The sequence below is a fragment of the Octopus bimaculoides genome, chromosome 25 (genome assembly GCF_046866305.1).
Source record: "Octopus bimaculoides isolate indiv1 chromosome 25, ASM4686630v1, whole genome shotgun sequence".
NCBI lineage: Eukaryota > Metazoa > Mollusca > Cephalopoda > Octopoda > Octopodidae > Octopus > Octopus bimaculoides.
Genome location: NC_142952.1, coordinates 202,898 through 229,488, shown reverse-complemented (window position 1 = coordinate 229,488; position 26,591 = coordinate 202,898). Strand labels below are relative to the sequence as shown.

General features: G+C 40.9%; 1 protein-coding gene across 2 annotated transcripts in view; it reads right to left on the bottom strand.

The window, feature by feature from the left end:
* LOC106875558 (uncharacterized) overlaps positions 1–25,166 on the bottom strand; it is a 37,552-nt gene extending 12,386 nt beyond the window's left edge. Inside the window, exons 1-8 of one of the 2 annotated variants that reach the window (XM_052976173.2) lie at positions 24,451–25,166; positions 18,033–18,185; positions 17,252–17,391; positions 14,714–15,235; positions 13,090–14,489; positions 12,114–12,273; positions 10,255–11,109; positions 8,353–8,493 (exon numbers count right to left, since the gene is read on the bottom strand). In XM_052976173.2, the coding sequence (XP_052832133.2) occupies positions 8,353–8,493; positions 10,255–11,109; positions 12,114–12,273; positions 13,090–14,489; positions 14,714–15,235; positions 17,252–17,391; positions 18,033–18,185; positions 24,451–24,470 (3,391 nt within the window). In that variant the 5' untranslated portion in view covers positions 24,471–25,166. The remainder of the gene's footprint in view (positions 1–8,352; positions 8,494–10,254; positions 11,110–12,113; positions 12,274–13,089; positions 14,490–14,713; positions 15,236–17,251; positions 17,392–18,032; positions 18,186–24,450) is intronic. The other variant, XM_052976174.2, reaches the window with a different exon arrangement.
* Between the last annotated feature and the right edge of the window lie 1,425 nt (positions 25,167–26,591).

Below are 26,591 nucleotides of genomic sequence, written 5' to 3'. Positions count from 1 at the left end.
ACGTACGTAAGAACGAACGAATGAACAAACGAAGGAAAGAACGGACGAACGAACGAAAGAAAGAACGAATGAACGTACGTACATACGAATGAACATACGTTCATACATCCGTACGTAAGAACGATCGAACCTACGTACGAACGAACTGACGCAAGTACGTACGTACATATGAAGGAAAGAACGTACGTACGAACGAACAAACGAACGTTCGTACGTAAGTACGAAAGAACTAACGAACGAACGTTCGTACATACGTACGAAAGAACGTAAGTACATACGTACGAACGACCTCACGAACGAACGTACGTACGAATGATCGAACATACGTACTTACGAACGTAAGTACGTACGAACGAACGAACTTACGTACGTATTAACGAACGTACGTACGAAGGATCAAACGATAGAACGTACGTACGAACGAACGTACATATGTACGTACGAACAAACGAACGTACGTATTACGTAGGCAGCAAATAACGAAACAACGAACGTACGTAAGAACGTATGAATGATTGAACGTACGTACGTAAGAACGAGCGAACGAACGTACGTAGCAAAGAACAAACAAACGAAAGAATTTACGTACGTATGAACGAACGAAAGAACGTACGTACGAACGAACGAACGTTCGTATATACGTACATACGAATGAACGATCGAACGAACGAATGTACGTACGAACGAACGAACACACGAATGAACGTACGACCGAACGAACGAACAAGCGAACGAAAGTACGTACATACGTACGAACGAACTAACGAAAGAACGAACGATCGTACGTACGAACAAATGAACGAGCAAGCGTACGTACGAATGAAGGAAAGAACGAACGAACGTACATATGTCCGTACGTCCATACGTACGAATAAACGACCGAACGAACGTACGTTCTTTCGTTCGTTCGTACGTACATATGTTCGTTCGTTCGTTCTTTTCTTCGTTCGATCTTTCGTTCGTTCTGTCGTTATTTCCTTCGTTCGTTCGTACGTACGTAGGTACGAACGTACATTCGTTCATACGTACGGACCTCTGTACATGCTTTCGTTCATTTGTTCGTTCATTCGTACGTACGTAGGTACGTTCATTCGTTCGTTCATTTCGCTCGTTCGTTTGTTCGTTCCTTCCTTCATACATACGTACGTTCGTTCGTTCGATCTTTCGTTCGTTCTGTCGTTCATTCGATCGTTTGTTCGGTATTTCCTTCGTTCGTAAGTACGTACGAACGTACATTCGTTCTTACGTTCGTTTATTCGTTCGTACGAACGTACGTACGTTCATTCATCAGTTCTTTCGTACATTCTGTCGTTCGTACGTATGTACGAACGTTCTTTCGTTAGTTCGTACGTACGTACATACGTACGAACGAACAAACAAACGAACGAAAGCATGTACATACGTCTGTACGTACGAAAGAGCGAACGACCGATCGTACGTATGTACTAACGAAGAAACGAAATGAAGGAACGAACGTACGTTTGTCCGTACGTACATACGTACGAATAAACGACCAAACGAACGCAAGAACGAACGTACGACGTTATTTCGTTATTCGTTCGTTCGTACCTGCGTTCGTTTATTCGTTCGTTCTTACGTATGTTCGATCGTTCTGTCGTTAATTCGATCGTTCGTTCGTACGCACGTACTTACGTAAGTACATACGTTCTTTCCTTCGTTCGTAGAACGTACGAAAGAACGTACGTACGTACAAACAAACGAACGAACATACGTACGTGCGAAGGAAAGAACGAACGAACGTACGTACGTAAGAACGAACGAATGAACAAACGAAGGAAAGAACGGACGAACGAACGAAAGAAAGAACGAATGAACGTACGTACATACGAATGAACATACGTTCATACATCCGTACGTAAGAACGATCGAACCTACGTACGAACGAACTGACGCAAGTACGTACGTACATATGAAGGAAAGAACGTACGTACGAACGAACAAACGAACGTTCGTACGTAAGTACGAAAGAACTAACGAACGAACGTTCGTACATACGTACGAAAGAACGTAAGTACATACGTACGAACGACCTCACGAACGAACGTACGTACGAATGATCGAACATACGTACTTACGAACGTAAGTACGTACGAACGAACGAACTTACGTACGTATTAACGAACGTACGTACGAAGGATCAAACGATAGAACGTACGTACGAACGAACGTACATATGTACGTACGAACAAACGAACGTACGTATTACGTAGGCAGCAAATAACGAAACAACGAACGTACGTAAGAACGTATGAATGATTGAACGTACGTACGTAAGAACGAGCGAACGAACGTACGCAGCAAAGAACAAACAAACGAAAGAATTTACGTACGTATGAACGAACGAAAGAACGTACGTACGAACGAACGAACGTTCGTATATACGTACATACGAATGAACGATCGAACGAACGAATGTACGTACGAACGAACGAACACACGAATGAACGTACGACCGAACGAACGAAAGTACGTACATACGTACGAACGAACTAACGAAAGAACGAACGATCGTACGTACGAACAAATGAACGAGCAAGCGAACGTACGAATGAACGATCGTACGTACGTACGAATGAAGGAAAGAACGAACGAACGTACATATGTCCGTACGTCCATACGTACGAATAAACGACCGAAAGAACGTACGTTCTTTCGTTCGTTCGTACGTACATATGTTCGTTCGTTCGTTCTTTTCTTCGTTCGATCTTTATACGTACGTTTATACGTACGTACATTCTTTCGTTCGTTCGTTCGTTCTTTGCTACGTACGTTCGTTCGGTCGTTCTTACGTTCGTTCATTCATTCGTACGTTCGATCATTCATTTGTTCGTACGTACATTCATTCTTACGTACGTTCATTCGTTTGTTCGTTCGTATGGTCGTTCGATCGTACGTTCGTTGTTTCATTCGTACGTACGTACGTTTGTTCGTTCTTTCATTCCTTCGTTCGTTCTTACGTACGTACGTTCTTTCGTTATTTGGTGCCTACGTAATACGTACGCACGCACGTTCGTTTGTTTGTACGTACGTACATACGTTCGTTCGTACGTCTGTTCGAACGAACAAACGAACGTACGTGCGTACGTATGTACCAACGAACAAACGAATGAACGTACGTACGTACGTCCGAAGGAAGGAACAAACAAACGAACGAACGTACGTACATACGTACAACCGATCGAACGAACGAACGTACGTATGTATGAAGGAAGGAACGAACAAACGAACGAGCGAAATGAACGAACGAACGAACGTACCTACGTACGTACGTTCAATCATTCATACGTTCTTACGTACGTTCGTTATTTGCTGCCTACGTAATACGTACGTTCGTTTGTTCGTACGTACATATGTACGTTCGTTCGTACGTACGTTCTATCGTTTGATCCTTCGTACGTACGTTCGTTAATACGTACGTAAGTTCGTTCGTTCGTACTTACGTTCGTAAGTACGTATGTTCGATCATTCGTACGTACGTTCGTACGTATGTACTTACGTTCTTTCGTACGTATGTACGAATGTTCGTTCGTTAGTTCTTTCGTACTTACGTACGAACGTTCGTTTGTTCGTTCGTACGTACGTTCTTTCCTTCATATGTACGTACGTACTTGCGTCAGTTCGTTCGTACGTAGGTTCGATCGTTCTTACGTACGGATGTATGAACGTATGTTCATTCGTATGTACGTACGTTCATTCCTTCTTTCTTTCGTTCGTACGTACATACGCACGTCCGTAAATTCGTTCGTGCCTACGTACATACGTACGTTCGTTCTTACGTACGTATTTTCTTTCGTTATTTCCTGCCTACGTAATACGTACGTACATACGTAAGTTCGTTCGTTCGTACGTATGTACGTACTTGTGTTAGTTCGTTCGTACGTACGTACGCTCCTTCGCAGGTCCGATCGTTCGTGCGTACGGATGTATGAACGTATGTTCGTTCGTTCGTTCATTAGTACGTACGTACGTAAGTACCTACGTTCGTTCGCTCACTCACTCGTACGATGTACGTACGTACGCTCGTTCGTTCCTACGTTAGTTCGTTCGTCCGTTCTTACGGACGTATGTTCGTTCTTTCCTTCGTACGTACTTACTTTTGTTCGTATGTTTATTCGTTCGTTCTTTAGTACGTTCGTACGGAATAATGTAGGTTCGTTTGTTCGTCCGTACGTACGTATGAACGTACGTTCGTTCATTCTTACGTACGAACGTTCATTCCTGCGTCCGGACGTACGTACAAACGTTCATTCGTTCAAATGTACATACGTTCGTCCGATATTTCGAGCCTACATACATACGTTCGTTCGTTCATACGTACGTACGTAAGTTCATTCGTTCGGTCGTTGTTACGTACGTACGTTCGTTCTCTCCTACGTACGTACGAGCGTTCGTTCGTTCGTAGGTACGTACGTACATTCATTCGTAGGTACGTACGTACATTCATTCGTTCATTCCTTTGTTTGTTCGTTTGATTGTTTCGTTTGCTCCTTCGCTCGTTCGTTCGTAATGATGTACGTTGGTTCGTTCTTTTGTACGTACGTTCGATCGCACGTTCTTGTGTCCTCAGTCTCGTTCTTTTGGCGCCAGGCCCGTTATTGCATCCCGAGTGACGTTCTTGCGGCTTCGGGAACGCTTTTGCGGCGCCGGACACGTACTTACGGCCCCAGGTATGTGTATTCGGCTCCAGACACGTTCTTGCGGTGCCAGGCACCATCATGCGGCCCGAGGCGCGTTCTTGTGGACCGAGGCACGTTTTTGCGGCGCAAGGCACGTTTTTGAGGCTGCAGACACGTTCTTGCGACGCCAGGCATGTTCTTGCGTCCCCGGGCACGTTATTACGTTTCCTGGCACGTTATTGCGGCCCCAGACATGTTCTTGCGGCGCCGAAAACGTACTTGCAGAACCGGGCACGTTGTTGTGAAGCCGGACACGTTCTTGCGGCGCTGGGCATTTACTTACGTTCCCGAGCCCGTTTTTGCCGCCCCAGGCTCGTTCTTGCGGCCCCAAGCACGTATTCGGCTCTTCAAGAACGTGCCCGGCTCCGCAAAGTACGTGTTCGGCGCCGCAAGAACATGTCTGGGGCCGCAAGAACGTGCCAGGAAACGCAATAACGTACCCGGGGCCGCAAGAACCTGCCTGGCGTCGTAAGAACGTGTCTGCAGCCTCTGAAACGTGCCTTGCACCGCAAAAACGTACCTAGGTCCACAAGATGGCGCATGTGGCCGCACGAAGGTGCCCGGCACCACAAGCACATTCCTGATGCAGCAAAAACATGCTCGGGGCAGTAACTACATGCCTAGGGTCGCTAGTAAGTGCCTGGGGCCGAATGCACATTCCTAGGTACGTGACCGGCGCCGCAAGATCGTGCACGGCACCGGAAGCACTTGCCTAGAGTCGCCAGAAAGTGCCCGGCGGCCGCCATGGTGAAATAAATTCTCAGTTTTATTTTCAATATCTAAATACTCGCACAATACTAATGAAAGCAACTAAAATAAGCTGAAACTTCAAAGTAACTCAATCTTTTTCTTATGAAAATTAAAAAGATGTGCATACTCGACAGAGTGTAAGTATCTTGAGAGAAAAGTTGAACCTAAGAAGCATCAGATGTGGTGTGCAAGAGAGACGATTGCACTGGTATGGACATGTGGCGAGAATGGATGAGGATAGCTGTGTGAAAATGTGCCACACCCTAGCGGTTGAGGGAACTTGTGGAAGAGGTAGACTCAGGAGACGGTGAAGCAAGACCTTCGAACATTAGGCCTCACCGAGGCAATGACTTCTGACCGAGACCTTTGGAAATATGCTGTGCGTGAGAAGACCTGGCAAGCCAAGTGAGACCATAATCTGAGGCCTCTGCCAGGGGAGTAGCCAGCCCACTTATGTGTACCTTTCCTTCTTTGGACACTAAACTCGGCTTGCAAAGATCTGTTGGGGCAAGTGAAACCGAAATCGTGATGGCACCTGTACCAGTGGAGTGCTAAGAGCACCGTCTGAGCGTGATCGTTGCCAGTACTGCCTGACTGGTCTTCGTGCCTGTGGCACGTAAAGGCACCCACTACACTCACGGAGTGGTTGGCATTCAGCTGTAAAAACTCTGCCAGATCAGATTGGAGCCTGGTGAAGCCATCTGGTTCACCAGTCCTCAGTCAAATCGTCCAACCCATGCTAGCATGGAAAGTGGACGTTAAACGGTGATGATGAATGTATTGAAAGGTATTCAGTGATCCTTCAATTGATTTTTGACTGTTTGTCTGCATAAAAGTCTCCCCCTCTCTCCCCCTCCGTGTGTGTCTTCCAACAAACTATTTTCATTTCTGTTCTTTCCAGCTCTTCTGTTGCTCTGCTTTACCTATGTCTCCCCCATCATTAAACAGAAACATCTCACACATGAAAACGGTATCTGAATATTCCTTCAAGCTTCATAATGCCAATGTTTGGCCCCCAGTTTCTGCGATGGTAAGCAGAAGAGAGATAAATTTCCCTGGGATATGTTGATAGTCTATATGGAAATATTTTCAGATGGAACCACATTGATGTAAGAATAAAGACTGAGGGAAGTGGTGGTGGTGGTGGTGATGCACTTGCTGTTGATGGTCATGGGAATGCTGCTATTGATGCAGAGGTGGTGGTACTGATGATGATGATGATGATGATGATGATAATGGCAGTAGTAATAATAGTGGCATTGGTGGTGGTGGTGGCAATTGTAGTGGTTGTTGTTTATCTCAAAGTCAGCGCTGATCAAGCAGACCTATGATCAAAGGCAATCCAGTTGTGACCTCCCTATCTGTTAATAGATGTTTACGACTACATTATTCAATGTGATGTGTCCTTTTCTCATAAGCAGCAAAGAGTCATGTAGCGTTGGTCTTTAGCCCCAAGAACAACAACCCTCTATGCTCAAAGGCATTCCAGCCATGACCATCCTGTCTTTATCTTCATCATTTAAAATCTAAACACCATTCTGATACAATTTGACCAGAGCTGCTCAGGTTCCATTTGTCTGTTCTGGCATAGTTTCTATGGCTGGATGCTGCCCTTCCTAATGCCAGCCACTTTACAGAGGGTGGCACTGGGTGCTTTAAACGTGGCACCAACACGAGTGCTTTTATGTGGCACCAGCACTCACGAACCTGAAAGACTAGCATCTGAGCTGATAGAGGGATGGATGCACGGACAGCCATCACTTGACGTGTCTCCTAAAGCACAGCAGACCACTTTGTCCCTTGCCATCCCCTCTGTGAGGCCCAACTTCTGAAGATTCTTCCTGAGTCTACCCACTTCTACATGTTTCCTCCACAATTAGAGATCAGCACTTCTTGATGCAGCTTAGAAAAAAAAAAGAAAAAAGAAAAACGCTAGGGTCAATTTGTTTGACTAAAACCCTTCAGCAAAAAGAGACCAACAGAACAAGTACAAGGCTTACAAAGAATAAGTCCTGGGGGTCAAGTTCTTCAACTAAAACCCTTCAAGGTGGTCTTCCAGTATGGCCACAGTCAAATGACTGAATGTGTATATATCTTTTATCTTTTACTTGTTTCAGTGACTGTACTGTGGCCTGCCTTGAAAGGGTTTTAGTCAAGCAAATGAACCCCAGGACTTATGTTTTTTTTTTTTAAAGCCTGATATTTATTCTTATTCTGTTGGTCTCTTTCGCAAACCAGGTTGTCAAGTGGTGGAGCAGGCAAACACACACACACATATATGACAGGCTTCCATACAATTTCCATCTCTTAAATTCACTCACAAGGATTGGTCATCCTGAGCCCAAGGTGACACACAATGGAACTGAATCGAAAAGCAGGAGGCTGCAAAGGGGGCTCCAGAACTACATGGCCATGCCTGTGCCTACAGCTTCAGAATCCCATAGGAAATGGAACCCTGATTTAGTCCTTCCTTCTGGTTTAAACATTGCTGAGTTTGTTCTTGTTAGACGTTATTATTGCTGTTGTTGTTGTTTCTATGTGAAAGCAGTGAAGGCACAGAGGCAATGGTTGAAGTATTCGGCTCACAATCAAAAATCATGAGTTCAATTCCCGGCAACATGTATCCTTGAGCAAGACACTTTACTTCACACAGCTGGGTTATACCTGTAATTGAAAACGGTCAGCCTTGTCACATTCTGTGTTGTTACTGAATCTAGCTTAAGGGTTCATGCGCCTGTGAAGTGCTCAGTCACGTGTGAATTTAACCCTCGTTGTCATTAGCAACCAGCGACAGAGTGCCAGTTATTTGAAAGCTGTACAAAGCCATTTTCAGATGATTTATACAAGAGATAGAGGGGGGGAGCAGAGGAGGAAGAGGAGGAAGGTAGAGACGTGCGAAAGTTACCTTTAATGTGCAGCTGTCTTCTGTTAAACACCTGCTGCTCTGCTGCAGCATGGTTCATTGCAACCATCGTTTGCTTGTCTGTCACGTTGAGTAGCTTGGAGTAGTCTTCGGCTGCGAGAAATGCAGCCAGGCTTTCACCGACTGAAATTGGGTGAGAAAGGTATAAGAGAGAAAGAGAGAGAGAGAGAGAGAGAGAGAGAGAGAGGCTGGTGGTGGGTTGGTGGTGGTGGTGGTGTAGGCTGTGAAGATGATGTACAAGGTGAGGGTGGTTGTACATGTTACTGTTCTCCCTTGTTATTGTTGGTGGTGGTGGGAGGGTGAAGGAGTAGGGAAGGTAGAAACGGTGTAGATGTTAATGCTGGTTGGTATTTGTTGTTAGTGGGTGGTAGAGGTATAGGTGATGACAATGAGGGGGTAGTGGTGGTAAGGGGGTTGATGATAAGGAGGATATAGGCATTATTGAGGGAGGCAGCCACCTGTTGCACATGGTGGTGATGGTGATGGTGGTGGTGGTGGTAGTGATGGCAAAAAAATATATTTCTGCTGCAAATCTTTACCAATCTTCAGCAAAAACAACATCAATAACAAAATGTTACATTATTGATTATTAATTTCCCATCATATATTTTATCACTTATAAATCACTAAAATAATTTACATAATTATAACTAAAGAATTTTTTTTTCTTTTATATATCAGTAAACTTTTTCAATGTCTGGTGAATGCTTAGAAGTGTAGAGTATTCTTCTATTTTCTAACTGAAACTGAAAAGAAGAAATTTCAGAAAAAGTCACTTATAACCTTTTAACATTTAAACTGTGTCCAGCCCAAATATTCTGCTTGTTTTATATTCAAACTGGCCGGATCTGGCCTCTCACACCCCTCACCCCATAATGTCATTCTACAACTAAACAATCACAATATCAAAATCTTGAAACTACAAGTTAGTGCAAGATTAAAGTTGTGAGGTTTAAGCCTTTTTTTAGTTTTCCATATTGGTTTTTAGAGAACTTCTTTTGATTTTCAATGTGGCCAAAATTTCAACTGCAGTTGAGGGTGTCCCCAACCTTTGCTATAAAACAGTCACAAGCAAACTGCAGCCCTGGGTACTTTCTGAATGGTACACCCTACAAAAAATTGCCTTACACCTTTTTCAGTAGAGCAGCTTGCCTGATAATTAGCCATGTGTCATGCTGCCTGCTTCTCAAAAAAAAGCTGCCACTGATTCAGGGATGATGATGATGATGATGGGCATACTTCATGAAGACCTGGTTATAATCCTTAAAAGACTGAATGTTAATTTCTGAAAAGATGATTGCACTCTGCCCTAATCCAATGCACTCACCACATGTTAATGCTGTGCACAAGTCCAATGGTGTTTTCAAACTGACAAATATCCATCTCCAATGGCTTACACATCCTCACTGCAAACTCCACCAAAATCAGTACATTTTCAGCCCTCCCTTCCCTCACACCTCCTTTTTCTATTCACGAGAGCACTCAATAGAATTTCTTTCAATATAATTCTTCATTCACGATGATCTTGGACAAGTTTAAAAGTTGGCAGTATCATATATATTAACCCTAACCACCTGCCTATGTCTTTCCATTTACAACCATCACTGGACCCCACTTTCCAACAGCATATACTACATTACTTTCATCTGGTTCTGTGCCTACTTACAGCCAGGTAGGTTCAGGCCGAGCACAAAGTATAACCTAGTGCCACACCCTCTTCAGTACAGAGCAACCCCTGCCCTCCTTCATCTTTCACTCTCCTCCCTTACATTGGGATGAAAATCAGCCAATTTTGTTTTTCTGGCAGGATTTGGACTTGAAAATAAAAGAGAAATAATTCAGACGTGGAAATTGCTGGAAAAAGAGAAGAAATATCAGACTCACCTTGTGTGTGAACACTGGGCATTGGTTTCACTTTGTTCCGTACATTACTGTTCTCTGTCTTGCTCAATGTACCATCATAATAACAATGACTACTGTCATTATTATTATTATTATTATTATTATTACCATTATTGTTGTTGTTATTGTGAATGGCATGAGAGTGTTGTTTGGCTTTCTGCTGTAGAAAGGCAAGTCGTCTCAGATAGTTGTCAGATTTCTCCATGGAGTTGAAATTGTCGAAACCATTCTGATGTACAATACTCAGGTTATTGCCCCAGCCTGGCATTTTGCAGGTGAGCAATCGACCATTAAAGTGAATGGGCTGTGTGTTTGCAGCTACCTGTTGTTGTTGTTGTTGTTGCTGCTGGTATTTTACATGTAGTTGTTGCTGGGGATGATGATGGTGTTTTTGGTGGTATGTAGAGTTCTGTTTGAAACAGGATTTCACTTTCTGCCACACCAAATTGATTTCTTCATCTGTGGGTGTCTTGTCTACATGGAGACCTACGGGTGGCTTGGATGGCACCCCACCAGCAGATAGCAGTTTTCTCCTCTCACCTAAGTTTGAAGCAGGCTTCTTGTTCCCGCTCTGGTTTGAAATGTTTGACAATGCCGGACTGTTGACTGGAAGCGGGATCTGAGAACTGAACATATTCTTCAGCTTCCCCATGGTGATGTGTTGTATGCCAGGTTTCTTATCTGCAGGTTTCCCACTTGTCATAGTCTCGTTACAGCTGTTTGTCAATGCCTGGCCATCATTATTGACACTAGACTGTGGTATAATAAAAGCTTTTGCTGAAGGGCGACTTCCATACTGATTTTCTTGATTTTCTTTTACAATTCCACTCTTTTCACCTACAAAAACAAAGCATCACATTACCACAGCCTTTGGCATAAAACAGTCATAAGCATTGCATGACACTGATGCTCATTCACAAATCTCATTTGGTATCAAGAAAAGGATGAACACACACACACACACACACACACACACACACACACACACACACACACACACACACACACACACACAACAGGCTTCTTCCCATTTCCAATTACCAAACCCACTCAAAAGGCTGGGTCTATACTTGCCAAAGATGCCATGCAGTGGGATTGAACCTGAAATCATATGGCTGAAGAGCAAATTTCTTAGCCAGGCAGCCATGCCTACCTCTATAATGCTGACCGCTGGGTAGAGAAATGCCTGAGATCGAAGAGGAAGGAAACTTTGGAAGGGGGAAACTGAGGAAGACATGGCCAGAAGTAATGAATGGTTAGACATGATGTGCGAGTGGACCTGTCCAACCCATACAAGCAGAGAAAAGCGAAGGTAATGATGGTGATGATGACAACATTGACAATGGTGGTGGCAATGATAATGATCATAGTGATGAAGATGATGCTGATGATGATGCTGATGATGACTATAATGATCGATGATAATGATGACAAGGATGATGAAATATAAGCTTTTTTTTTAATGGGGTGGAGGGAGGACAGTACCAGTGACATTTTTCAGAAGTTCATCCCACTCAATATCTGACCCCTTATCCTTGCAACAAGATGGACCCAACTAACAGCACCCTTGGTTTGGTGGTAGTCTTATACAGGGTGATGGATTAAGTCAACTGCAGTCTGCACATGTGTATGTTTGTGTGTCACACCACTTGACAACCAGTGATGGTTTGTTTACAGTCTTGTCACTTAACAGTTCAACAGAAAGAGACTGACAGAATAAATACTAGGCTTAAAAAGAAGCACAGGAGTTGATTTGATTGACTAAAACTTCTAAGGCTGCAGATCTCCCCCTCACGGCCACAGTCCAACGAATAAAACAAGACTGTGTGTTAACACCCTACCTTGATATGTATTGGTGGGGTCAGCCTTACACTTCAAGCCAGTGGTCAATGGTTTGTCCGCTGCAAAACCTGCTATTTTGTCCTTAACAATGTTTGAAGTCTGCAACTGTTTCTCACACAGGATGTTCTCCATTGCAAAGTGAACATGCTTCTTGGATGGCTGTCAATAATTTAAACAATTTAAAAACAGAAATTAATGCAGAGTGGAAGACACAATAAAATAATTACAGTCAACGTAATTCTCACCACAACCTTTTTGGCATTTTTCAAACGAAGCACATGGCTCAGTGGTCAGGGAACTTGGCTTGTAATCGTACATACATATATATATATATATATATATATATATATATATATACACATACATACATATATATATATATATATATATATATATACACATACATACATATATATATATATATATATATATACACATACATACATATATGTATATATATATATATATACACATACATACACATACATACATATATATATATATATACACATACATACATATATATATATACACATACATACACATACATACATATATATATATATATACACATACATACATATATATATATATATACACATACATACATATATATATATATACACATACATACATATATATATATATATATACACATACAAATATATATATATACACATACATACATATATATATATATACACATACATACATATATATATATATACACATACATACATATATATATATATACACATACATACATATATATATATATACACATACATACATATATATATATATACACATACATACATATATATATATACACATACATACATATATATATATACACATACATACATATATATATATATATATATATATATATATATATATATATATATATATATGAGAGAGAGAGAGAGAATGCATGCACATATTTCACAGCAAAAATATATCTTAAAAACATACTTTCTCATTTCTGTCAGTATTCTCCCTTTGATTGGTTGAATAATGTAAACGAGTAATTTCCAGGCTGTCTTTTAGTTGAAAAGGGATTGCTGATTGGTTGACATTGGCATCAGTCTGATGTTTCAGAATACTACGGACAGATTTGCCATTCTTCTTAATCTGTGTCCCAGCTCTAACTTCTTCACAACCATTACCATTTGTCTCAAGATTCTTTCCATTGGAATGGTAACTGTGAAAGTTGTGTTTCTTCTGATCTTTGTATCCTGGATGCGTTTCCTCTGATGCCAGAACCGACTGCTTTCTCACAATAACTTTTGGTGTTACATGGCAACAAGGCATTATAGGATTGTAATTATTATAGTTATTACTGTCATCATCAATATCATCATCAGCATCACTATCATCATTGTCATTGTCCCATTTTTTTAATGCAGGACAACTTGAGTTTGATTTCTTTTGATTTGAAATGACAACAGTTGAGGCATTTTCTGGTCCAGTTTTACTAGCTTTCTTGTTTGCTGTCACATGATCAGATACTTCATGTTTTGCTTCAGGATTGGTTGAATTCCATCTGGTTTGACAGTTAGGGGATGAATTCTGTTTGTGTGCGTGACAATGGTTGACAAAATTATGCTTTATTTCTTGATGATTAGTGGTTGAATTCTGTCTTGTTCTTTGATAACTATTAGCTGAATTTTGTCTAATTGCTTGATGGTTATTGGCTGAAGTTTGCCTTGTTGATTGATAGCTAGTGGTTGAATACTGTTCTTTGGTTGGTGTAGTAGCATTGGTCACAGTATTCTTACAAGTAGATGCCATGTTACTTTTGGAACTCTCTGTAGTTTTATGAATTATAGAATTACAACCAGTTTGAAGAGCAACATCTGGTTGAGTGTCTGCATGTTGGTTTTCTGAAGCTGGCCCATTCAATTTAGAAGAACTATAAGAAATGTTAGAGGAAGTATTTGAAAAATTCGAAAGCTGTCTTTCATAAATATTATGTTTTGAAACTGTCCAAGTTCTTCCACCACTTAATGGCTTATTGTTTGGGTCAACTGTAGAATTTTGGGGCCACTTGGTGTCTCTAATACAAGTATTTTCCATTTGACGATAATTTTCAAACTGATCACAATTTTCCATGGTACCATTTATTTTCTTGTCGTTCTTTAGATGATTTCCAGGACTCGACCATGCTGTGATTGGTTTCACATTTGCAGAAGAGTGGGCAACTGTTTTAGGTCCTAAGAGAGACATTAACTGAGCAGCTTTGTGGTTTGACCATTTTGTTGAAGGCTCTGAATTTGGTAGGAGTTCCTGTTTGGTGGTACTATTATTGCAGCAGGAAGGATAGTCACCACAACCATTGCATTCTGAGTTGGCTTCACAAGTTCTATGGTTACCTGAAAATATGGATATGTATCATCAATACTACAGTCATGTAAGAGAATGGAAAAAAAGAATGAAACATTGCTTCAATGGTCCAACTCTGAATATATTTTAATTGAATTTTCACTCATAATACCTATTGTTTCTCTCCTAATTTCACTCACAACATAACCATGCCTTCATCTATTTAGAAACAAACATGAGACATAAAATCAAGACAGATTGTGAATAATCTCACCATTTAAAGAATGCTGTTCATCAATCATTTTGTTACCATTGCCAACCAAAAGCATCTTATTATATTTGGTAATATGGTCACCGATGGCTATAGAAGTGTTTTGGTTTGATGCACTTGATGGTAGCTTGCATTTCTTCCTGTAAGTCTCACTGCTAGAAATACTTTGATCAGAGTCGCTTAGGTCTTCTTTTGATGCAGGGGATGCCCCCTGATCAAATGGTTGCTGTTGATGTCTTCGCAGTTGCTGCTCAAACAAGTCCCGGTTGTTGACCATAGCTTTTAAGTTCTTCTGGCTGCACAAAGTTGCTCTCTCAGAAGGATTCAACAAATACTGTAATTGGGACGGTGTGTGAATGGGTGGTTTTGTGGTTAGGACAGCATTACCAAACTGAACTTCCTTCGGTAGTTTTGCTGAGTGGGATCGAAGTGGTTTAGTGGTTTGACTTGTTGCCTTACTGTTAGATGTCTCACCTCGTATGATCTGGAGCACTTCCTCCAGGGGCGTATTAGGACAACTTGCTCCTGCAACAAAGAAAAAAGGCCATTAATCATTTAACCCTAACTTCATCTTAAATACCTCAATTCAATGTTAAATTCTTGATGTTAGTCTTAAGTACCTAATCATAACCTTAGAAGTATCTAAGTACCCCCTCTAATATGAGCCAGGGTGTTTGTGTACTAATAGGGTTTTCAGTCAATTGATCAAAGGTTCTTTTCATTGTTACCACATTATATGACTGTCTTTTATCTTTTACTTGTTTCAGCCATTAAACTATGGCCATGCTGGGGTACTGCCTTCAAGAACTTTCGTCAAACAAATTGATTCAAGACTTCTCTTTTAAAACCTGATACTTATTCTGTCAGTCAGTTTTGCTGTTATGGAGATGTCAATTGATGGTGACCACACACACACAACAGGCTTCTTTGAGTTTCTGTCTACTAAATCCACTTGCAAGGCTTTAGTCAGCCCAAGTCTATAGTAGAAGACACTTGCTCAAGGTGCCATGCAATGGAACTGAACCTGGAACTACATGGTTGAGAAGTAAACTTCTTAACACACAGCTACACCTCTATGTACATTATGTTATTAAAACATGTCTGCAATCAAAAACAGCTAAATACCCCTAGCTTGAAGGAATTCCTACAAAACAGGTCCCCTTTGTAAGTAACAGCAGCACTGAGACCTCTATGGAACATTCAGCTGCCCTCATGAATAGCATGAACCTAACAAATTTACATTTCTATATTTGTTCCAGCTCTGTGTCCTGTGTTCAAATCTTGCTATGGCCTACTTGAAGAGTAAAACTACTCCATTCCCTCGTTTAATATTACCACCAGACTCTTTGAATTTCTTTTGCAAAGTTTTCTCTGCAACAAGCACTCACAGCAGATTTCTTACTTGAGGACACCTACCTCTCTATTTTCCTCCCTCTCATCAATAAAAGCCACCGGCACAGCCCTTTCCTCTGTCATGAGCCCCCCCCCCCCCCCCACAGGGACTCATAAATAGCCAGAGCTTAACCTAGTTTCAAAGGCATATAACTTCCCCTACTGCACAGGACATTGGTTCATTGCAGTGGAATCGTGAATGCACCACTTGGTCCAGCAACCCAAACTACAATTTTATGATTGTGACTCTGACCACACTAACCATTAAGCCATGCAATTTCATCCTCACTTAATGATAAGAAAAAGATAAAGTCAGAGGTGTGGCTGTGTGGCAAGAAGCTTGCTTCCCAACCACATGTGTTCTGGGTTCAGTGCCACTGCAGGGCACACTTTGGGCAAGTGTCTTCTACCATAGCCTTCAGCTGACCAAAGCCTTATGAGTGGATTTTGAAGATGGAAACTGAAATAAGCCCGTTGTATACACACACACACACACACATATATATGATGGTGCATGGCCTAGAGGTTAGGTTGTTGCACTCATGATCACTAGACTGTGGGTTCGATCCCCCAATTGGGTGGCACGTTGTGTTCTTGAGCAAAACACTTCATTTCACATTGCTCCAGTACTCCTTCAATCAGGGAGGATTGTTGGCCTACTCACCTGGCCAGCAGGGTGGGGGTGCCATTTGAAGGCTAAAACAAGGTAAAAACACACTGTGATCAGCGATGTGTAACAACATCTGATAGCCTGGTCAGTCACGTGATTATATATACATGTACATCGTGTGTGTGTGTGTCCATGTTTGTCCTCTACCACAACTTGACAACTGGTGTTGGTGTGTTTACATCCCTGTAACTAGCAGTTCAGCAAAAATGACTAATTAAATAAGTACCACGCTTTAAAAAAAATACAATGGTGGGGGGGGAGGTTTGACTAAAACCCTTCAAGGCAACATCCAGCACAGCCACGGCCTGAAACAAGTAAAAGAGAAACGATAGCAATTTATCATTCCTTAATCTTAAATCCCTGCTCTTAATCCTAAGTAATTATTTACTCTTTCATAATTTTAAGTACTGCTTTACCTTCAGTAGAAAGAACAAACCAATCACTGATAGCAATGAAAGATTTCAAAAATATCAGTTTACCTTTTCTGCTGCAACTTTGAAGCGGTGCCCTCTGAAACCGTTCTGTTGCCTCTTGCTGCAATAATCGCCGGTGCAGTAAAATTTCTTGGCGTCGGTTCTCCTCTCTTTGACTTTCTTGCTTCCTTCGTAGAGCTAGAACTCTGGAGAATATGAGGTGAAGTTTAAAATAATATAGAATATATATATATTGGGTCATCCCATAAATAATGCACATCTTTTACACTTCTTTTATTTTTCAAATTAAGTTCTTTTTTTAATCTAAAATATCCTCTCCTTCATTTTCTACAATGCTCTTCCATCTCTCTGGTCGACTAATCAGATGAGGCAATGTCCGGCAAATATGGTGGGGCATCGTTTCCCATTCAAACTGCTCCAGCCTTTGGAATGTCATCCTCGCTGTATGTGGCCAAGCATTATCCCGATGGAAGAACACTTTTCATCCTGAAACCAAAGACGCTCGTTTTTCTTCTAGTGCTGACTTGAATGACCAAACGCACATTTATCCCTAGCTTCTGCATTAAATACCAGATAAGGGAGGAGGAACCTCATCAAAAGCTTTCTCCATGTCACAAAAACCAAATACACAGAGATTTATTTTTCGCTAAACACTTTTCCAGCTGCCTTACCAGTATAAATGGTGCTTCTCCCCAGTACAAAGCCAAACTGCATCTCCTCTACACTAACTCGCATCCTAATTAGTTGACCTATGACCTTCCCTGTAACTTACATTACCTGGTTTAGCAATTTGATACCTCGGAATAAAGAAATATATTCTACTTACTTTCTCCTTTTGTTTGTTTCTTGAGAGAGGCGCCTGGCTTTCCCTATGATATTGGCCGTTTCTTCATTGTTGCGGTTAACACAATCCTCATAGGAAGCATTCAGGAGCTTCAGTTTTTCAATCTGGTATTCTTGTAGTTTGCGAAACCGTTTCCTAGTAAAACTTTCAGGATTAATAACTGTCTAGGAATGTGTTTGAGGGAATTTGGGACTAAGATGTTTTGGTGAGGTAGCAGAATCATTAGCATACTGGGCAAAATGTTTAGCTGTATTTTGTCTGTCCTTATGTTCTGAGTTCAAACTCCGCCAAAGCCAGCTTTGCCTTTCATCTTTTGAGGTCAGTAAAATAAAGACCAGTCAAGGACTGGGGACCAATGTAATCAACTTAACTATTCCTGGAGTAAGAGTACAAACAACAGCATGCTTCTGCCAAGCCAGTGTGGCAGAGGTGGCTCGTCAAACCAGTATGATGATCTCAAGCTCAAATTCACAGCCTCCACATCAGACTGTGGTTGGTGGAGAGAAACATGCTGATGTCCTGTGTCCTGCAATGGACTGAACATGGGCGACCCAATCCAAAAGGTGCAGATATGATTGTATGTTTAAGAAGTTCACTTCACAAACACAATTTCAGGTTCATCACCATAACACAGCATCTTGGGAAAGTGTCTGTAACTATAGCCCCAGGCTAACCTAAAACTTGTGAGTGAATTGTGTAGACAAAAACTGAAAGAAGCAGACTGTGTGTATGTGTGTGTGTGCGTGTGTGTGCGTGCACACGCTCTTATCTTGGCATGTCGCAGTTACTGTAAACAAACATCACCATCATACAAGCAGTAACATTTATTTGCAATCTTCTCTTGTATGGAAAAACATGAGAGTTAGTGGCAGGAAAAATATCTGGGCATAAAAAATTCCACCTCAGTAAATTTTGTCTGGCTATGCAAGCATGGAAAAGTAGATGGGATGATGATTTGCCCGCCACTTTTTATCTGAAGATAAAGGAAAAAAACATTGGATAGCCAGGACAAGAAAGCCTTCATAAATTTGCTGTTGAATCAGGTCTGACCTGAAGCTCGACAATTGGTTCAGCAGGAGAAACAACTGTACCAACAAATGAAATGTCCATGCAACCATGAAAAATGCTAAAAACAAGCCAATGAAGAGAGTCTCTATATGGTGGCTTAACTGTTAGAAATAGCAGGTAATACTTCTTCAGATTACATTATACTGTCTTTTACAAAGGACATATTGGATGAAATAGTCTGACATATACTGTGTCTGGACAAAAAGGGGAAAAAAATTGGTATGGTCAAGGCTGGGACCTTTCAAGAAAGATCTACTTGATTGGAGCAGAGTTGGAATTAAACAACAACAATGCGGATTATATGCTTAAGGGTTTCCATAGTGTCAAATATATTTTGCAGTAAACGTGGTGAGTCTTACATGAGAAGTGACTGTCAACAAACAGCACATTCACATTTTGCTGACAAGTTTTTTTAAGTTTGCTATGATTGTTTCTACAACTAGATGTGTGGTTGCAAAGAGTCCAAAATGACACGAGATCAATGATAAAATAAAATGCAGGTGTTTATATTGGATTGGACATGTCCTCGAACAAGATCAAGAAAGTAATTATATGGTGGCAGAAAAGTGGCATCCTGAGGGGAAAAGAATAGCAGGGCACCCTAAAGCCACATGGTGGAGGACCACTGACAAGGAAAGGAGATGAGAAGAGTGGAGAAGCTGGAATGAGATCAGAACAGTGGCAGAAGACAGAGGAGCTGGTTGGAGAGATTGTGTTGTGACATTATGTAGCTCATGACACATAGAGAACTAACACCCAACACCAACTAAACAAAGTATACAGCATACATTTCTTTCTACAACCTCCACAATAACCAGCCCTCAATTTGGGTTTCTGATTAACCTGTTCCTAGGTTAATCGGAATCATAGATTGCTGTGCTACTCATAAACCTTCTCAGTAGTTCAATTATTTGGTGAAAAAATACTACCAAAGCAACTTAAAACGTGCAAAGGACGGGTGCGTTTGCTAGTATATATATTGTCATCGTTATCAACCTCTGGACATAGAACTGGTGAGGCTGGTGACATTGTTTCCATGGCATGAAAGTGGCTGAGGTGACAACATTCTCTCTGAATGGGATGCTAGTCTGTTGCTGAGTGACTCATTTACAGCCAAGTGGACTGGAACAAGATAAAATAGCACAGTAGAAAAGATTTATCCAAGATGCCATGCAGTGAGACTGAACCCAAAACCACATAGTTGGGAAGTGAACTTCTTAACCACATGGCCATGTGTTCACCAAATAATAAAATATGTAGAAATAATTAATTTAATAAGCTCGAAGATGTCTTATGTAATTCAAAGTATGGCGTGACTCAGGGAAATCTTATTCCAGTGACAAAGGATACATGCCAGGTTAAGAAGGAATGAAAATGTGATGAAAATGTTTATTACTTGTAAGTTTGGTACTGAGGTGTGACAGTACTAATTACCCTCTCTCTCTCTGATCAAGCCATGAACTTTACATCACTATTAAATATCAGAAAGATAGAGGCAAGTAAGCAGGTGGGCAGGCAATCAGGCAGGTGGGCGGGTGGGCAGGCTGACAGATCGGTATATAGGGATACAAACAGACAGACAGAAAGATTCATAAAGATAAATAGGTAGGTAGAATGAAAGAGACAGAGAAAGAGAGAAAGATGGAGACAAACAGGTAGGTATGTAGGTATATAGACAGGCAGACAGATAGATAGAGAGATTAATCGATAGATACATGCATATAAATGGATGGATAGATAAAATGCTGGGCAAATAAAGTGCACACAGTTTGATAAGGACAGAAAATTAATGAGTGGAAGATAGACTGATATATATTTCAATACCATATTGCCAACATAACGTTCAAAACTAGAAAAGGTGACAGACTGAAAACTTTCCATTTACTTTCGACATTCAACGGAAAGAGATAAGGTGCCATAAAGTTCTATTCGGTTAAAACCATTAAAAAAATTTTTTTAATTCACCCCCCCCCTCCAAATTTTTTAATTCATACCACCCCCACCATCACTCCCATCCTAAACGTGAAGATGAACGGCTTGTGTGCGAATGAACGGAGAAAATATGCTAGAAATAACAGCCAAATCTCACAAAACTGCGATATCAGAAGAAAGTAATTCAACAACGCGGGTTGATGAACCGTAAGACGTGTGGCCAGAACCTCCTGGAAAATAACCATAGCGAGGGACATTCCACAGTTGAATTAGAACAGTCACAAACAGTGAAAGAAGACATGCACCCAACACCAAAGATGAAGACACCTCCGAAAGGAGGGGCCCCGCGCCACGTCAAAACGGTAGAGGAGTAGGGGCCGAAACCGGACGTGGTTCCTCCTGATGATGTCTTGAGCAAACTGGATCCTATAAAGGAGCTGTTGTGGTAGCAGACCACGAAACATGGTTGAAATTCCCCATGAAAGAAATATGTAATCAATCTACTCACCTTTCTGCAAAAGTTTCTTTCAGAGTGATTTCCCACAGTAATATGAAGACAAAGTGAAATGAAAGTGTTAATTCTTTTTTGAACAACCGAAACCTCCGCCTCTGGAATTTGGCGCGGATAAACTTCGGCAATTTCATTCCGCCCGATAATCCAGTGATATACTTCAACCGTCTTTTGATTCGGGACCCACAGACCTCAACTGTGTGTAGTCTTCCGTGTTTTCAGGAACCTGGATATAATGTTGCAGCCTCCACAAAAAACTTATGAAGTCGCTGGGTTGGAGGTGAGGCAACCCGAAGGAAAAGGAACCAAGCGACGAACTGCTTCAGGTATTCGGGTCTCATTGCAGATCGAATTATGCTGGACTGATGGGTTGACGGGATCAACAGAATGCTGACAGTGGTTCACTTGAAAGTGTGTATAGCCCAAGTTGTTGAGGTTACTATAGGCACGCCAACAGTCAGTAGAAATAATTGAGCCCTGCCTGGTGTGACGGGTAATAAAGTGGAGTAAGAGTCCCAGCATCTCGTCTGCCAGCCTCACCAGATTCGTTTAGCAGTGGAACCATAAATGCCTTCTCACTTATCCGTTCCAGTCCGCCAAAAAGCCAAACCGTTTTCACAGTCCTGCCGCGTTGGTATTTTCGATGGACCAAAACCGTCTCATCAACTTCTACTTCAACCCCGCGGTCCTCCGATAACACTTTCGTGGGTTTTCTGCCCCAAACTGGCAGACTTCCAATCTACGGAGGTTTTACGGCAGAATCCGAGGTTTTTCCCCCGATTAATTTGTGCAACCAAACTGTGCTGAGGAAATGGTTGATAAAAAGCAAAACTTTCGAAGGCGGATACCTTCCAGAAAGGTGCCCTTAAATGTAGAATATGGAATATCCACATTGCCTCCTCGACCGTCCAAGTCGTCGCCTCACCTCGTGGCAGCGCCATGTTTGTCCCTTGACACGAAATGCACGGAGCATTGCGGTTCGGATATTGCGGTTCGGATAAAAATGCGGTAAAATTTCAATGATGTTGCACGAGTTACAAAGAGCCATGCTGTTGTATGAAGTCTTTAAAGGTGTAAATTAAATGTGAATAAATATTAGTGTGATTCTTTCGCTTGTAGTGTGGAAGGGAACTATTTCGTTTGGCGGAAACGTAAATGGAACCCCCTCCACCCCTTTAGAAATAAAAAATTGTCTTTATGGAATCCCACGTTTTCGGCAATGGAGATTCTGATTCTGAAAAAAATAAATTGTTTGTAAAATATTAATTTTACACAAAAAAAAAAAAAAAAAAAGAAATTACCCCGACCCCTTCGCTTGCATAAACCACATTAAGACTTATTGGTCCCGAATCCAAAGACGGTTGTAGGAATATCACTGGATCATCGGACCACATGAAATGGTCTCCCGTCGACGAATCTTATGTAAAAGAGAAATGAATGGATTCACGGCGAAGAAAAATTGCCAGAATTTTCTCTACTTTTCTCAAACACATTTCCGAAGTTTATCCCCACTAAATTCCAACAGCGGAGGTTTCAGCTGTTAAAAAGAGAATTAACACTTTCATTTCACTGCAGAAAATTCCTCTGAAAGAAACTTTTGCAGAAAGGTGAGTAAATTAATTACAAATTTCTTTCATTATGTTTATCGCAGTTTTGTGAGATTTGGCTGTTATTTCTAGCATATTTTCTCCGTTCATTTTCACTTTTAGACAGCGGAATGGACTGACGAGAGATGCAGGTATCAATTTTGGAGTTTCCTCACAGAAAATTTGAAACGAATCCCTCATACATATTTTTCTACGTCGATTGGAAAATAAAAAAAATTGAAAGCAAATTAAAATTTAAAAATTTGGGGGAGGGAGAAATTTTAAATTTAAAAAAAAAGGGGTTTTGGCATATTCAGAATCTCGGTCATCGAAAACAGGAATCCGCTGAAAAAATTATTTTTTAAAAGAAAGGTCGATTTTTCGATCCTCTTGGAAAGATTAACCCTAAATTCTTTTGTTTCAGTCTGGAGCACCTCCTTCAAGGATTTACTCAAACAAATCGACTCCAGGACTAAGTCTGGTTCTCATTCGACTGGTTTCTTTTTCCGGATCGTAAACAAAGCAGCATCGATTGTCAAGCGGTGGCACAAAGATATCTATGTATAACCAAATCCACTCAAGTTTGCCCAGGCTATAGTAGAAGACACTTATCTGTCAGGCAGTGGGACAGAACCCGGAACTAAGTAACTGGGAAGCAAACTTCTTTCGACTGAGCATGTGCTTTCGAGTGTGTGGAGAGGAGAATGGCCTCCGTAGAAGTTGTTGCTTCGTTGACTCCATATGAAAACTGAAAATGACAGGAGAGATGAGATGTGAGGGAGCGAGTCGGACATTATTTCGGTTGGGTCCTGTGAGTGCCGCAGGTGAAATACGGGTTACGTGACTAAATCTCTATAATATAGTCAGAGAGAGAGAAGCGTTGGGTCGATAAATTGATTGACTCAAGTTGAAATGAAAAAAATACAGGTTTTAAATATTTGAAAGCTTGGAACTGTTATGGGGGCGTTGTAGACTGTGTGTATTGTTCTTATGTTTGGTGTTTATTGTGGTGAAGAGGATATAAACACAAATTTCTCGATGTTAGTTCTCTGGTTGGAGATTATATGAGAAAGAGAGAGAGAGAGACGAGGAAACATGGAAAATAACAATAGTTATGAACATTAACACATATTTATCAATTTGTTTTATATATATATATATATATATATGTGTGTGTGTGTGTGGATACGTATGTGTGTGTGTGTGTGTACGTATTAAAATATATAAAATACAGGAGAATGATAGAGGGGAAAGAGGAAGAAGATAAAAAATGAAAGAAATGAACATGTTCTGTAAAGGATACGAGTAAGCTCCGGCCAACATTCTGACAAGACTGACCCCTGAAGAGGAGTCTTGGACGATAAGGAATCAGGCGTCAAATAGAAGTCCTAACATCACAAACGTTGCTGTTAGGACGCCATATTGTCTCTGTGCTGGCTGCCATGGCAACAGACGTACACAATTGCAACAATCAACTACGAGAATTCAGTGAAAAAGAGAGAGAAAACGAAGCTGAACACCGCCTCTTTTTCTTCTTTTTATTTCTATTCCCATCACCGCCATCACTACAGCTAATAATAATAATAATTATTATTATTATTATTTAGGTTAATTTTATTGGAATATAACACGTATGTACATGATGCATACATTAGGCAAAACCACATTAAAAATACGAAGAAAAAATGGGAAAAGAGGAACAAGGAAAAATAAGGAAAGAAAATAAGAAAAACGACAAAAATATCAATTCACCACCAAGTGCCTCAATCGATCACACATCTCAAGGTTAACAGAGAACCTCCCGAAGCAAGCCAACACGCTCGCGGCATTACCAGAAGCGATGGCGAGGCTAAGGAATTGGAACAGCCAACCACCTTCACGGGCATAATAATAACAATCCTTTTCTGTTAAAAGCACAAGGCCTGAAATATGGGGGAGGGGGTAAGTCGATTATATCGACCCCAGTGTTTCACTGGTACTTAATTTATCGACCCCGAAAGGATGAAAGGTAAAGTCGACCTTGGCAGAATTTGAACTCAGAACGTACTGATGGGCGAAATACCACTAAGTATTTCGTTTGGCCTGCTAATGATTCTGCCAGCTCACCGCCTTAATAACGATAACAATGATGCTTTCTGCTATAGGTACAAGGCCTCAAATGTTTTTTTTTGGGGGGGGGGGGGCAGTCAATTATATCGACCCAGTACATAACTGGTACTCTGAAAGGATGAAAGGCAAAGTCAACCTCAGCAGAATTTGTAAGAATAGAACTCATTCTGTCAGTGTCTTTTACCAAACCGCTAAGTTATGGGAATGTAAACAGCAATATCAGTTGTCAAGGGTACAAACACAAGACACACAGATACACGTAGATATATATACGACAGTCTTCTTTCAGTTTCCAAGTATGAAATCCACTTACAAGGTTTTGGTTAGCCTGAGACTATAATAAGCATATATATATATATATTTCAATGTTAAATATCTGAACGAGATATTAACAGTAACTGCACGATAAAATGAAGTATATTTGCCACTTAAATGTGACTGACCCCGAGGGGTGGATGTTACTGTTGCTTTTAGCCCCAGGAGAACATCTCCAGCTGGCTATCGATACACATCTGTGCCCTGTCTGTATTTGCCAAGGGAAGTTATCTTTCCCATCTTGATCTACGATACGTACGTACCCGAGTTTCAGGGTTATTTCCCTTCTTCAGCGTACGACAATCGCCGACCTTCGATGCAAAAGACATCCCTTGGCAAATATATGTAACTTTCTCCAGTGAAATTATTCACTGATATCGATTGCTTGTTTTCACTTTTTCGATATCAGTGAATAATTTCACTGGAGAAAGTTACATATATTTGCCAAGGGATGTCTTTTGCATTGTACGTATCGTAGATCAAGATGGGAAAGATAACTTCCCTTGGCAAATACAGACAGGGCACAGATGTGTGTCGATAGCCAGCTGGAGGAGATGTCCTCCTGGGGCTAAAAGCAACAGTAACATCCACCCCTCGGGGTCAGCCACATTTAAGTGGCAAATATATATATTTCATTTTCATTTAATCTAGTTTCAGCTGTATTGTATTGTTGTTACTCGATTAGCGAAACAATTATGAGAACGGAACCAAGGGATAAGAGCCCACTTTCCTGGGAATTAGCGGGTATGTCAGCTACTATATATATATATATATATATATACACATATATATATATATATATACATATATATATATACATATATATATATACACATATATATATATATATACACATATATATATATATACAACCAACTTTCTGAGCTTCCATGTTGGTAGGAAAGAAAAAAAAAAGAAAAGGAGGTGGGTGGTCACCAACCTTAACAAAGAGCCAACATGAAAATTTGCATTAAACTTGGGAAGTCTGCTACAGGGACATTGAGCAAGCTTATGGTGGCT